At 41.8% G+C, this 15,755-nt stretch overlaps 1 protein-coding gene across 2 annotated transcripts; it reads right to left on the reverse strand.

Moving 5' to 3' along the window:
- Window positions 1-5: 5 nt before the first annotated feature.
- Window positions 6-12,025, reverse strand: LOC309370080 (uncharacterized protein C10orf143 homolog). Of its 2 annotated transcripts, none has more exons than XM_081911490.1 (4): window positions 11,644-11,812; window positions 3,723-3,887; window positions 3,537-3,602; window positions 6-1,116 (listed from the first exon to the last, which is right to left on the reverse strand). In XM_081911490.1, exons 1-4 carry the CDS (start codon window positions 11,707-11,709, stop codon window positions 1,060-1,062), a joined length of 354 nt encoding a protein of 117 aa, XP_081767616.1. In that variant the 5' UTR covers window positions 11,710-11,812; the 3' UTR covers window positions 6-1,059. The 2 variants fall into 2 exon arrangements, with proteins under 2 accessions (XP_081767616.1, XP_081767615.1); XM_081911489.1 differs by lacking the exon at window positions 6-1,116 and adding an exon at window positions 1,134-1,660 and having other exon boundaries at window positions 11,644-12,025.
- Between the last annotated feature and the right edge of the window lie 3,730 nt (window positions 12,026-15,755).

Here is a 15,755-nt window from a genome sequence, read left to right on the forward strand (position 1 = left end):
ACAAAACTGATCATAAAAAAGTGATAATGTTGAAATTTCTCAAAGCAACGCTTTTGTGGTTATAACACTTCCTCCCTATTTAATTTTGGGATATATAGATATGTGTCTATGTGTTTATATATGTGTATATGTATATGTGTGTGTGTGTGTGTGTGTGTCTGTGTATAACTATTTACTCGTTTGTAGAAACCTTTGATCTAAGATTACATTTTCAGTGCACAGTGGCCTGTGTAAATATTCTATAATCTATTAGGAAAGGGGTGTACAGGATGTTATGGGAGGGGTAGTTCTTCTGGTGGGGGACACTTCGTGTGCCTTCTAGGGTGGTAGACTGTTCACTTTTGGTCCTCACCCTGCACTCAGCTCTCATCTGTGGCTCCTAGAAACAGTCAGAATGTGACAGCGGCCGCACACCAGAATGGCTTTGACTGGCCATTCAACTAGAGGAGGCCAAACACACCTGGTTCTATATACTAGGAGGCTTGTGCTATTGCTCATAGGAGTGGTTGCTTTGCAAACAGCTAAAACCCATGCATGTCGTTTCATAAGTAACCCTTACTGTTTTCAACTAAGGCAGTCAAAAAGAATACTCGAGCCACATATTTTGAAGCTGTCTTACAGACTGTGTTGGGACTAGTCTGAGTAAACAGAGTATCACATTTCTGGAATTCATAGGACAGAATATGTCTAGTATTGCTTGGTTAACTTCTATGAGTAACCACCCACTGGCCTATTGTGTTTCCTATGTGCTTTACATGAATGAACATTGTAATTTCATTGCAAGAAATACTAAGACAGTAGCAATCTAAGGCTGCTGAAAAGTGAGGATGTATGGACTCAATTTTCAAGAAGTATCATTTACTAGGTTCAATTGGTTGCTACCAAGTAGCTCAACTATAACCTAAGGAATCACAAGATTGATTTTAAGCCTTTTCAGGCAAGATCTTCCCCAGATCTAAGATAAACTGTATGAATGTAATAATAATAATTATGAATGTGGTGGAGTGTGGAAAAAGTCTGGAATCTCAAACCAGTCCCTATGTATTTTGTTATGGAGTATCACTGCATCAATGTCCTGTGATCTTCAATAAATGCCATAATATGGCCAAAGTGTCCCTGAAAAAAAGCAAATAAGGGGTTACTATACAGATCAGCATTTGCACTATATAGAAAAGGAGAAGCCAACATTGTGCCTTACAGAAGCTGAGGACTACAACTCCCATTAGCCTCAGCTGCATAGCCAATGGTCAGAGATGATGAGATTTGTAGTCGACAACATCTGGAAGCTATCCCTGATGTAGACAATAAGGAGTAAGCAAAACCCCTGCAAAAATATTAGCAGCCTTGACAAGCATGGGAAGTGTTAGCTTTGATGTCCAAGTAAGACGTTGACTTTGTATTCTATGGCTGGATCTGTAGGGAGCTTCTGAGTGTGGCTGGATATGCTCATCCAATACAGCTGGCCTCCATAAGCCAAATGCTTTCTAAACTGAGCCTACACTACTTTCTTCCTGTTTGCATAAGAAAAAATAATTGCCTTGCTCGCTTAGACCAAGTCCCAGAGAGTCCAGCATTCTGTCTCCAGAGGGGTTGGCCAGATGTCTCCAAATAGCTCATAAACCAGGCGCAGAAGCAACAGCCAACCCATACAGTTCAGCTGCTGCTGGGGACAATCAGAAATAAATCGAATCACCAAAGGCAATGTTTTAGCTATTGTGAGTAATAGCCATTGATTATGCACCATGAATTTGTCTAATCCTTCCTTCAGACCATCTAAGCTAATAGACATCACTTTATCATGTGGCAATTTTATAAGTTCATGAATGGCACAAGGGGGAAAAAAATTGTCCATACATCCTAAGATGAGAGATGTCAGCACAGGATTCTTAAGTGGCTCCTACTTTTCAGGGAACTTTTCCCATGGGGTAGATGCATGAATACCTGTTTCAGACATTGCACAGAACCACAGAAACAGGAAACAAGAGCTTACTCATGCGCCATTTTACCTCTGCTTGTCAAATATCTAAAATTGCCTACAGACAACATTCATCACACTTTCCCTGGCTTTTGCAATACTGGAACATGAAGGGAGGACCTTTGACTCCAGTGGCCTAGCCACATGTCATACAAGAAGCTAGTTGCAAAAGGGGTGGGAAGAAATCTTAGTGTTTGTACTGAAACAGGGTCATTTAGCTGTTACCGTAGGACCTCCAAGAACCCTGAGCTACCCAATGAGGTTATACTAAGTGTAAGCTAAGGCCAAGTTATGCATGATTAGGGAAATTGGCAGGCTTTGGTGTCTTTTGCGTGTATGCATGCATTGTTCGACCTAGGATTCCATATCAATGAAAAAGCATGTTTCATACATTACAGGAAAGCCACGAGAAGATCTATCATCTATCTCTCTATCATCTATCTATCTATCTATCTATCTATCTATCTATCTATCATCTATCTATCTATCATCTCTATCTATCTATCATCTATATCTGTTAAATTGGAAAAAACCAGATAAACGAAGTCCTTGGATTAGCTTTAAATCAAAACATGGCTATTAAAATGGTTTGTAATCCATAACAAATGCCTATATCCTGACCCTCCACAAGGCAGAAGAAAACAAATTAGTTTGGTGTTGGCCAGTGTCATTGTGAATAATCCAGCTCCCTGACAGTGTCCTTTCCTTCAGGAGAGAGGACTTCCCACCAGAAAAAAAAAGACTAATCACATCAGTTTCCATGGGGGAGAAGACCCACACAGAGGGCTTTTGTGGAATGCCTGCAAAAAGGTCAACCCTTTTTTTGAGCTGCGGACATGGATGCTACTGCACCCCTAAAGCCAACTGATTTCGTTAAATTCCACCAACAAAGGACTCCCATCTGCAAAAGCCTTCCATTCCCTCCAGTAAATAGGATAGGGCTTCACTGGCAAAGAATTGCACAGAGCTGCTGCCTAAACTGAACTGAGTGGGGAAGTCTGCAAGCCCATTACAAAGCACTTGGGGGTCTGGAATGGAGTTGTATTGTCATTGTTGGGACAGAAATAACTTTGCATAATTAAAAAAAGATCCAACAACCTTCTGAGACTGAACTAAACTGCTTGGAAATGTTTAAAAGAAGTGTGCCATATGTGTGTCTATAGCTACTCCCCCCCCCAATTTTGTGGAATTGTACTTCTAAAACTCTGTCCATAAATATTAAAATGTCTCTTAATTGGACATACTCCTGGAATACAATAATCTACACCTTTTTAACTTGAATTGAGATTCATTTACGTGACTAAACTCTGCTTTCTAGAATGCATTTGAAAAATGAGCCTGAAGTCCCTATATTTTCCAATCTGATGCAGGAAACGTATTAGTTTTGCACTCTGCTAGCATATGGAGAAAAAGCTAAATCAATCTGCCTCTTTTATTTACATGCTTTATCCCGGAGAAATGTAATTGCAGGGTTTTTTTTTATTAACTTTATGTTTTATGGCTCTAATATTTAAGAACAAGCCTATCTTTTATGTCATAGTAAGAAGGTTAATATACTTACAGGTTCTCCAGCAATACATCTTGGGCAAGGCTGGGCTGTAGTTCTGGTTTCATTATCCGGAAATATCTGATTAACAAGCACACATACACAAAATTCTGAAAAAAGCAGCCACTGGTTGACATTTTTATTATGAAATATATTAACATCTTCTGCTAAAAGCATGGATTTGGGCTACATAAAACATACCACAGAATTTGGCTTTTGTTTCATAATCTGAGGACTAAAAAAATCAGCGGGATCTTTCTGCTTCAAATCCTGCTCCATATCCCAGTAATCCATAGCACACTTGCTTTGTGGGTGGCAAGTGCTGATCACTTGTGGAATAGTCTCTGAACTTTTACATGCTCGTTTCTAAAAGGGGGAATAAAAGGAAAAGAAATTAAGTGTAAAGTTTCCACCACATCCCACTCCTCTGCTTTGCACACAGAAGGTCCCTGACACCTCTGCATGGGGCTGGGAGAGACCCTTGCTTCAAACTCTGGAGAGTACTGCTGCCAGTCAGTGCAGACAGTACAGAGTTAGACATTATACCAATAGTCTGACATGGTATAAAGCAGCTTTCTTCATTCCTATTACATATGCACACATACGTGCCATAGAATTCAAACAGCAATATGATAAAATAGAATAAAATAAAAATCAATGTGAGTATTTAATCGATAGTCATACCACCTGGACCACCTGGACAAAGCTCATGCATTACTGATAGAAACCCTATACTAGAGAGATTTCCTAGGTGTGCTGAAGAATATCAGTTTATAACATTTTTTAAAAAGACCTATCTGTCTGTCTATCTATCTATCTATCTATCTATCTATCTATCATCTATCTATATATCTATCATCTATCTATATCTATCTATCTATCTATCTATCTATCTATCTATCTATCTATCTATCTATCTATCATCTATCTATCATCTATCTATCTATTTATCTCTCTCTCTCTCTCTCTATCATCTATCTATCTATCTATCTATCTATCTATCTATCTATCTATCTATCTATCATCTATCTATCTATCTATCTATTATCTATCTATCTATCTATCTATCTATCTATCTATCTATCTATCTATCATCTATCTATCTATCTATCTATCTATCTATCTATATCTATATCTATCTATCTATCTATCTATCTATCTATCTATCTATCATCTATCTATCATCTACCTATCTATCATCTATCCATCCTAGTTGGTTAGAGCAGGCATGGCCAAACTTGGCCCTCCAGCTTTTTTGGGACTACAATTCCCATCATCCCTGACCACTGGTACTGTTAGCTAGGGATGAGGATGACAGGAGTTGTAGTCACAAAACAGCTGGAGGGCTGAGTTTGCCTATGCCTGGGTTAGAGCATGGTGCTTATAACACCAGGTTTGCACGTTCTATCCTTGTATGGGATGGCTGCATATTCCTGCATTGCAGGTGGTTGGACTGGATGATTCTTAGGGTCCAACTCTACAATCCTATGGTTCTATAGTGAAAGACCTGTGCTCAGTGTGTTTCAGGACCTGTGGGATGTATAGGGCAGTGGAGCCAAAGGATGCTGAATGTGTCAGTGGTTGTGGTCCAAGAAATAGAAAGGGGGAAGAAGACCTGCATGCATTCCAGACATCCTATATGTACTATCCTTAGCAGGTGGGTATGATTTTCAACCACCCCAGACCTGACCCCTTTTAATGTTTTTAGAGCAAAGGTTTCTGGAGGGTGGGAGAGTTTTTAACAGCTGTCCTTTCCTTTGAACCTCTGAATCTTCAGATGAGTAGAGCCCTCAGCACTTGTATTAGGGAGTGAAAATCCACTACAATATGCTCACTTGTAGAAAGCAAATTTAAAGTGGATCAATGCAAGAAGAATTTCCAAGGAGAAAGGCTGAAACAAGAGCACTGTTGAGAAAGAAACAAGATATAGCTAAAGGAAGTGAATCAGAAACAAAATATGCATTATGCTATGAATGTGCAAAATGCCTTCCACCGGGAAAACACCCACCTCTTTTGTTACGGCAGAATATGTCCTTTATTAAAATCTATGGCGTACAAGTGGCATTAACTAGAGATATGCAGGGGGACAAAGGATAAAAGGAAAAAGTGAATTGGTGCTGTGCATTAGATGAAATTTTGCTTATCAAATATGAAACCAGACTATTGCTTTGGGTTGGGAGGTACTTAGTATCAGGGACAGAAATTTAGCATACAGAGTAGTTGTCTAAGAATCTTATACCAACGCAGGCAGAACCTACAGAGGTTTCTACAGAGAATTCCAAATTATTCTGAAATTCAATGCCATTGGAAAACATCTCGTGGAATTGCAACAACAGACCAGCGTAGAATTCTGATGGCGGATGCTACATTAATAACACAGTACCTAGCACGTCCATGGCAAAGCCCTACAGGGTCATATAGCTTTGGAGACCACCTCAGGTTATTGAATTTCATCAGAATGGTGCATAAGTGCACCAGACCTGTTCTAACAGGGCTAAAAAGTCTAAATAAGTCAAGAATATAGCTGATAAGGGCTTGGAACAAGATAATAACAACAGTGTCCCACTTTTTAAAAAGTACTGTAAAGTGTAAATCCAAGGATATACAGGCATTTTCTTCTTTGGAAACCTGAGTAGGCAGAGCATTTTTATTTTATCATATGCAAACAAACAGAGGCAGGTATACAATGTCTGAAAAGTTCTGTACGGATTAATCCATATCTTCACTTGGTCACAAATGTCCAATAGGCAAGTACAACAAGCCCCTGGCGAATTCTGAACGCTGGTCCCAAGTACTTTGGGCTCACCCACTGGGATATGCAGCAGCTTAGTGTTTTCTCAAGGGTCTATCAAGTGTTTAGTGGCACTTGTCTGGAAGCAGTAACCATTGTTTCAACAATAGCCATAATGAAATTGTGACCTATTAAACATAGCTTTATATTTTTAGGTAGGAATATCCCCTTTTCTTTATTTGCATAGTGAATTCTGACGTATTAAAAAATAGCTTAGAAGTACAGTACTGTAGTGTGTGTAACAAAAAGAGAGGTATAGAACATAGTAGTCAGAATCCAGCCTTCAACTGTTTCAAGAAAAGTGGTTTCATGTGTTTCTTGTTTCTGAACTATATTTATTGTAAAGCCTGACAAGAGCTGGTTACTATTTGTGCACAGCGACAAATAGAAATGAGATTACATTACTTTCCCATGTACAGACTGTGATGAGACATAGCTTGAAAACAGGAGTTCACAGAATGTATTTTTTCCTCCTCCTCATATATTGTGTTTCCCTGATGCACAAGGTCTGTAGGTAACTAGTTGGGGTTTTGCTTTCACTTGCACCAACATGAGCAACCCACAGAACCTCTACAGGTAGGCCCTGTTTAGGTTCCCTACAGCTAGTACCTTGGCAGAACTATAAGGAACGAGAAAAAGACAATCTGTTCCAACACCCTCTTTGAAAAGGCACAAATGCAGTCAAGCAAAGCAGTTACAGCTCCCATCACTGAAAACTGTAAGATTCTAGGAACGTCCTCAGAAAGCACATTTAGAGGGCAATCGGCGACACACTCCGGGTGATTCAAGCAAACTGGCTTTACATGACAGCACACAACCTAAGTGAATCTTAACTAGCCTGTGTAAGTTAGAAGTGGCAAACACTCTACAGAACAAATGTGAAAGTCTAAACTAGCATTAACATAGAAGTTTCTTGCATGACCTTTGTGTTTACATGTAGTACAGTAGATAAAAGTATCAAGCATTTATTGCACCCATTAGCATACTGGCAAACCTGAATGAACACACAGCCAGATGATTTCAGACATTTATCTTACAGGCCAGGAAATTGTCCGACTGACCACCCCTGTACAACACATGTAGAATATACTTTAGGGTATAATTTGCACTGAATATATCTGATGTGCATCATGGAAATTGGTTGTAGAGATGTTGGTTATTTCCTCATTAACCTTTATTACCTTTATTGGGGGCAACCCACTCAGATGGGTGGAGTATAAATTATTATTATTACAAAACTGATGGTTGCCTTTTAGCTCTAGGCAGTTTCCAAGGGGGTGGGGTGGGGATTACCTGACTTGGGTATGTTACTGGAGCTTGTCTGTGTGTCTACAAATTTGATAGTTTTAACAAGGTATTGTTTATCTGGTATTGTTTCTCAATCATCTCTTGTTTCTCTTGACCTAGGGATCTGGATTCAGTAACAGATTGCTGACAGCATCCTAGTTATGCCCCCTTGTTTTAAATGCCAGACAGTGCTTTATATTGCTGCACGCTAAGGGTGCATACTAAGACCAAACACTCATCTAATGGTGGTTTGTAATTCATTCATTCATTCATTCAGCTGTCCATCCTATTGTGGATGCTTTCACGAACCCCATCATCTTTGTCCCCAGCCTGATTTTTTTTTGTTTGGCTACTTCTGCATGGAATATACAGTTTGACTCAAGGGATAGGCTAGGCTAGGTAGCCTGCACTCAGCACTCTGGAACGGCTGTATTACCATATGGCTGGAAGCACTTTCTTTGCTAAGTATATCAGTGGGATAAAAATTAAAGGAGACACCAATTACCAACTCTGATCTCAAAAGCTGCAGATAAGACCAATCACCCCTTAAGGGTGATATTAAAACTCACTCTACTGAATATAAAGCATTAAAGAAGATGGCCTTTAGACAGACACTGAAAATGAGGGTGGCATTAGCCTGCATTATTCCGATCAGCATAGCCAACAAATCCAATCCTCCGAAGAAATGCTATTAGTGTCACCAAAAAAGAAAAAGGGGAGGGAGGTGGGCTTTGTGCAAAGTCCCTGAAGGAAAAGAAGCAACTAATGTCATTAATGCGTTAACAGCCTCTGGTCACTTAACAGAGTGGTTTTAATAGGCTCTAGAGGGGAAACACGTCCAGCCCTTTTCAGCCAAAGGGAAGGTTAGAGCTGTGTGTGGGTTTTGAAGATAGTGGGTTGGAATCCTTGGGGATTTGCCTGCCTTGTTGTATATTTGCAAATGTCCTTTTAATAAAGCAAATGATGGCTAACTACAATTAAGTACCAAAGGTGGCTCTTTTAACAAGCACATGCCATTGCACTGATAGGTTTAATTACACTATAAAGCTCACCGGAAAACACTTCAGGAAAAAGATATAGGGGCATCAAGCTTTGCAAAATTAGTGTATAACAAATCACTGGTGATTTCAGCTTCCTGTCATGAGTATGCTGCTGCATTTAAATTCCGAGTCTCTTTCTGGATTTTTTGCTCACTAAGAAATTTTAAAAGCTCTTTGTGTTAAGAACTTTCCCTTGAACTATTTCCACACAGGCAAAAAAACCACACCAAAAAACCTTGTCTGTAAAATATCTGAAGGACCAGGCTCAGTCATGTTTAACTATTAACACTAGAGGGCAAAACAAAATCTTAGTATTTGGTAAAGTAACCCTCAGAAGCGGGAAACAAATTAATAATTTAAAATACAAAGTGCAGGTGTTAGAAATTTCTTTGCTTACAAAGCACACTGAAGTCACCTGCAGTATGGTTTCAAGAGATGTTATTTAGTTTAGTCCCAATGTATTTATTTATATTTTTAGGTTCGTGAAGAAGTAGGTTGGTACAGAACAGGGGAGGGGAATTTGTTGCTGGGCTGACGTTGCTAAACTGCACCTTGGACTCTCAGCCATCCTGGTTTGGGCTAATGGCAGGTCCAACAGCATCTGAACGGCCACAAGTTTCCCATCCATGGGAGGCAAATCACTTAAGGGAACCACATTGCCTACTCCTGTCATAGTTGAGTATTTCAAATTCCCAGGTACCAGTAGGTAAGGTGCCCAGGCAACTGGTTATTATCATTTTTTTTTTCAAGCTCCAAGCAACGCTTTCTTTTCAGTGCACACGACATCCACCTTTTCCTCCTTTGGAAGTGACAATGTGTTATGTCAGATGCATCTACAACTTATAACTGGATAATGGTTTCTGACATTTATGTATCGCGAAGTGGCTACATATTTCTCCATTCTCACGTCCCTGACAGCTCATGAAATCTCCTTGTCAGAATCTGCTACTTCCTTGCAAGGGTGGAAAGGTCTGATGAATGAGGAGACCCTCTAGGAAGGTGACGTAGGAGAATCACTTGAAGGTTTGAAGAGGCAGTAAAAGTATCTGACAGGGATAGGCCTAAGAACACCAGAAGTGATGCATGAAGCAAAAGGTTTATGACCCAGAGTATCTTTGTTCAGGCCTTTGGTATTATGGTTTGGTCTTTTAAAAGGATAACGCTGAGTTCATGTAAGCCGAAAGAAGAAGAAACCCCAGGAAGTTGGTTGTAACTGCTAGTAGTCACCTACCAGTTTTTTAATCACCCTGTCTCGCGGCTTCCAACAGAATATTAAACATTAAAAGCTTCCCGAAACAGGGCTGCCTTCAGATGTCTTCTAAAAGTCTGGTAGTTGTTCTCTTTGACATCTGGTGGGAGGGCATTCCACAGGGCGCATGCCACTACTGAGAAGGCCCTCTGCCTGGTTCCCTGTAACTTGGCTTCTCGCAGCGAGGGAACCGCCAGAAGGCCCTCGGCACTGGACCTCAGAGAGAAGGCAGAGAATGAGAGAGCAAGATGGTTTCCAGAGGGATAGCCATGTTAGTCTGTTTCAGAAAAGAAACCAAATGCATGGGACCATTTTAATACCTTGCTTGTCCACAAGACCTTTCAGAACAGAAAGGGCTCAGGGTTGCCGATGTGCAATTACCCCATGCTGCCAGGCAATATCCTTGGCAGTGGAGAGCAAAGCACAGGTACAAACATGGGCAAGCTATGGCGGGAAATTTGGGTAGTTAAATCTGCTTGGCTCCTTTCAGCCCAGCAAATACACCTGTCAGTCCCAAGTCCAAATTAAGAAACAAGTCTATCCTTCAGCTCTGAGCCTAGCTCAGGGCAAAAAGGTGGCTTAGCATGCTCACCTGCTACCTAAGCCAGCTCCAGGCTTTTGGGGCCATAGACTAAGGTGCCTTTAGCTGCCCTTTAACTCCTTTCCAAAGTGCCATCCTTTCCCTCTCCCACTGAGCCTAAATCGGCCCAGCTGCCCAGGATGAGGACACAAGAAGCTGCTTCTCCATCTCTTCACTCTTGTCACTGCTTCCATGTTCAGAGGGGGCAGGTGAACAGGCAGGAGGCTGTGGGGGTTAACAGTTGGTTGCCTGCATGAATACTGGCCTCTGCAGGTACCCAGTGGTGTCCACTCACAGCTCTGGCCTTTGGGGCTGAAGGGTGCAGAAAGCAAAATCCCCACTAACTTCAGCTTCAAATACAATATGGGAAATGGGCCAAGGCAGGAATTCTCAGATCTTCTGCTCTGAGGCCTCTCTTGAGACACCTGAAAATTACTGAGGCCCACCAGTCACAAAACAGTTGCAGATGGAGCTGGAGTTCAGCGTAATTAGCTGGCAAGTACTGACATAATTTTTCTACTGTTATCTAACCCACTTTTGGAAATGGGAAACTTAAAGGAGAGAGAGCGAGAGAGAGAGCGCACACGCGCCAAGACATTTACGTTCGGGAAATACTGAACATAAATGCTACAGATTTGGAGGTTGTGAAAAAGTTGCAAAGTATTCCTACTCATTAGAGCTCCGCCAGCTCTTTCAGACAATACTAACTCGCTTGGACCTTGTAGCGAGCGAACGTGCGTGCGCGCGCCTTGAAATGCAAGGCTGGCACATTAACTTGCGAAGTCCTGTAAGAGCTTAAGCGGCTCCTTTTGCTTGCTTAGAATTCCAACAAGCAGCCTTGCTATTTTCGTGAAGTTTGCTTTCTCTCCCCTCCGCCCTGCCCGGTTTTCCTACCCTCTTCTTTAGCTCTTGCTTTGAGAAATAATATGCGCGCTCTCTGCCTTTTATCACTTTCGCTTTCCAACTTGTCTTGGAAAGCCGGCCGCAAAACCCGCATTCAAGGAGAGGGGCTGCGGAGGCGGAGGGGAGACGGAGAGCGGCACAGGGGTGGGGTGGGGGGCTCGTTGCTTTAGCGGATGTTACAGCGCATGCTCAAGCCTACACGTATCAGGCCGGGCAGCAGCAGCAGCGGCTCTTGTTGCGCGCAGCCTGCTAGCGCTCAGCGGGGGACTTACGCGCTCCGGCTCGTGCATGCTCAGCTCCGCGGGCCTCGCTCTCCGCCGATCCGCCACCAGGTTCATGGCCACTTGACAGTCCGTTTCTCTCACTGCGCGCTCGGTCCCTCCGCGCCGCTTCTCGTGGGGCTGCGCGCCTGGCGCTCCACCCCTTTCCTTTTCGTAGCCAATCCTCCTAATCCGGCCGGCGAAGGTTAGAGCGGCCTCCGCGCGTGTCTTTCTCCTTGCAAGGCCCGGCTGATAGAGCCCAGAGCTGTTTGGTGCAAGTTTACGATGCCCAGATGTAACGATACCAGGAAGTAATGCAGAGATCGATTCGTGAGAAAAATAACAGTAGGGCTAAGGGCTTTTGCAGCGAATCGGGTTATTATTACCCCCCCCCCAAGATTTTTTAAACGACCTTTTTTTAGTTACTGAAAAAAAATATAACCCCTCCTTTCAAATTCAGTGAGGCGAGGTAGTCGGAGCACACTGTTATTTGAAAGGATGCTTTGGCAGAAACTTCCCAGTCGTTCTGGTAATCACTCGCAAATTAACTTGCTGTCAAAGACTTTTGAGTCTATAGCAGCAGAAATGGTTTGTTTCTGAATTGAAATAACCACCTCTCTTGGAAAGTTTCATTAATTTTATAAACCATTTCAGCACAACCCATATCCGTTTTACAAAGGTAGATGGGGACCTCTTGGCACAACAAGATTCCCTGAAGGAGATGAGCTTTGTCATGTGTGGTCCAAAGCTGTTTATTTCTTACCATTGTAAGGATGGAGTGCATTCAATGAACATCCAGTTTGTGTTTTCCTTCTAATGCATCAACCTCTGAGATGGAATGATGAGGAGCATCATCTCTTGGGTCATGTGGAAAAGAGTGTTATATGTGCTAGTATTAGCTTTAAATTATCCTGCCCTGTCATAGTAACCGAGACGGATAATAATTATTAAAAGAATACTCTGTTATCTAGATGATGGTGATGATAATTTGTTAAGATTGTATACCGCCATTCATCTGTAGATCTCTGGGTGCTCCACAGCACAACAATACAAGATAAAAACACAAAGTCCATGCAGATTCCAAGTAGGTTTTGAGCCACCTCCTCATAGGAACTTGTGAATTGGAGGTCCTGGAAATAAGCCTCTTGTAGTTTTTAGGAACTTTTGTGGACTTACTGAAAATGCCGGCTTAGAACTGAAAATATCAGGAGTTCTATGCAAGACATATAGGCCTGTGATGGAGAGGTAGGTCTTCATACCCTTCTCTTAGAGAACATTCTGCCCAACAACTAGTAGTACAGTAGTACCTTGGGTTACAGACACTTCAGGTTAAAGACTCTGCTAACCCAGAAATAGTACCATGGGTTAAGAACTTTGCTTCAGGATGAGAACAGAAATCGCGCGACGGGGGTGTGACAGCAGCAGGAGGCCCCATTAGCTAAAGTGGTACCTCAGGTTAAGAACAGTTTCAGGTTAAGATCGGACCTCTAGAACAAATTAAGTTCTTAACCTGAGGTACCACTGTAGTTGGTTTCCATTGACTTTTCTACTTGGTGCCCCAACCAAAATTAATCTTCAGCTTTGTTAATATACCGTAAAAACGATCTAGATTTTCTTTATTCTTGTTTTATACCCACCAAGGAACCTGTGTGTTTTGCCTAAGTATGGAGACAGGCATGGGTAACTAGATTTTCGATTTTCAAAAAGGTAGTTCAATCATTGCTTCTTCTTTGCCATAGACCCAGGTGCAACGCCAAACCAGCATAACAGGTAGGAGAGTCTCATTTGAATGTCTGCTACCTTGTAGCATTTCCCATCTTTAGACTGTCTAAATGAAGACTCCATAGCTTCAGCATTAGCCAGTCCTTCCCCCTATTGCCTTGTTTACCGAAGCCTGATGAAGGGTTCCAAAAAACACATTTGTTGGCCTGAAATATTGCCCTATGTGGCTTTTGGAATTCATTTGTTTTATATATTTATTCAAGAACCTGTTAAGAACCTTCAAATGTAGAATGGTTATCTAGTCTTTGTTGTCCTCTAGCATGGGTGGTGTTACTGACTCTGTGACATCCTCTATGGCCCAAGTGTCTAGCAGAGACCATGTAGCCAGACACAACCTCAGCTGTATGGCTGTCCAAATCCTCATACATTTCGGTGTTTCTGGAGTCCAGCAGTTAATCCATTGCAGACTGTGGTTCACTACTAGATGAAGTTTAAAATCACAACTACTTGGGAATAAATAAATAGTCTTCTTTTCACAGATACTAGATATCTGCAGGTGACACACACACACACACACACACACACCTCTGTTGCTATTCCTGTTTCATAATACTGTGTTACTAATATGCAGCTCAGCAGCAGTATCTGTAGGTTTCAGCTCTGATCAATAATGATGTTTAGATAACATCCCTTGAGGTTTTAAGCATTTCTCCAACGAGAACACAAGCTATGGTTGTTGTTTCTAGGGACGGTTTTTTATTTTTAAAGATCTGTGGATTGTAGTCTCCCATACTTTTAAAAAAAGACCACAAGAGAACATTTACAAGTCACAGGGACACTCAAGATTTATAAATTAAGACCCCACCCAACAGATTTTAGTAGGTAAAAATAAACTTGCTGACACAGTCTAAACAGTCTATGTGTTGTAATGGACTCCACTAAAGATGTTTTCTTGATCAGATCATTTCCCCAAGTCAGTCGTGTTACTCTACACAATTGAACGGAAGGCTCACGGTACTCATGACATGGCAGTTTCATGACAGGAAATATTACTGAAGGGTTAAGTAAAAGTTTATGGCACTGTACCAGAGTCAGCATTTTGAGAGCTAAAACAATTGCAGTTCTCTCATTGTCTCGGTGGTAGGGCACATGGCTTTGCATGCAAATAGCCTCGGGTTTAATGCCAGGTGTCTCCAGGTAGGGGTGGGAAAAACTCCTGCATGGAACCCTGGAGTGCTGCTGGTCAGTGTAGAGCAGGGTTTGCCAAACTTGAGTCTCCAGCTGTTTGTGGACTACTGTTCCCATCACCCCTGACCACTGGTCCTGCTAGCTAGGAAAGATGGGAGTTGTAGTCCAAAAACAGCTGGCGACCCAAGTTTGGCAAACCCTGGTGCAGAGTCTTGCCCAAGGCAACCCAAACTGGTAAATATTTTGAGAATGCCCTAGAGCAGGCATGGCCAAACTTGGCCCTTCAGCTGTTTTGGGACTACAATTCCTATCATCCCTAGCTAACAGGACCAGTGGTCAGGGATGATGGGAGTTGTAGTCCCAAAAAAGCTGGAGGGCCAAGTTTGGCCATGCCTGCCCTAGAGGATTGGGAAATACAGATATTTTATCACAATCATAACTCTTTTGTTACTTTATGTCAAAAGACAGTCCCCTCCTGTTGAAAGTACTCCGTGTAACAGAATTGCTCAGTTCCAGAATATGATACAATTACTCTATGGCAATTTGGAGGCAAGGAATATTGAAACAGCGTTCTAGTGTCTGAACGGTTGCCTCCCATCATTAGTAATATTTAGCATTTACAAAGTGCTTTCGTGTGTTCGAAGTTCTTCACTTAATTGCCTAGCGGTAATCCTTATTATGAAAAGTAGGTCAGTGTTATTATCAACACCCATATTGCAAATGGAGAGATGAAGCTGAGAGAGACGGGCTTGCCTAAGGACACATAGTGAATTCATGGCAGAGGTGTAGTTCTATGTATGTTTAGTCAGAAGTATGTCCCAGGGTTCGCTGGGACTTATTCTCTTGAGGTGATTTTGTGTTCATAGAGGTGTAACCTTTCAGAGGTCTACTCAGAAGCAACCACTACTGAGTTCACTGAGACTTATTCCCAGGAAAGTTGGTGTTGGATTGTATGCCTACGTATTATGAGAAATGTTATTATTAACGAATATGGCTAAATAAGGCCACAATATTGTTTTAATAATGCTCAGTGTCTGTAGCAGTCCTTTCCAATTTTGTTGGGGCTTTTCTGTATAATACAATGATATAAGTGACATCTGCAGAACAGGTTGTCATGGAAACGATGTAGCTCATTTAAACATGCATTTACTTTGTCTGGTGGTTGACCAAAGGCAATGGGGGCAGGAAATTTCTGCATTAATGGTGAAACAAAA

Source organism: Podarcis melisellensis, assembly GCF_964234715.1.
Source record: "Podarcis melisellensis genome assembly, chromosome: 5".
NCBI lineage: Eukaryota > Metazoa > Chordata > Lepidosauria > Squamata > Lacertidae > Podarcis > Podarcis melisellensis.

Excerpts from the sequence above, each read along its gene's own strand:
- LOC309370080 (XM_081911489.1), bottom strand. The coding sequence starts at position 11,709 with ATGAACCTGGTGGCGGATCGGCGGAGAGCGAGGCCCGCGGAGCTGAGC. Across the intron at positions 3,888-11,643 it reads GCATGCACGAGCCGGAGCGC|AAACGAGCATGTAAAAGTTC; the intron begins GTAAGTCCCCCG and ends TCCCCCTTTTAG. Across the intron at positions 1,661-3,536 it reads GATGTATTGCTGGAGAACCT|CAGCTGAACTGTATGGGTTG; the intron begins GTAAGTATATTA and ends TGTCCCCAGCAG.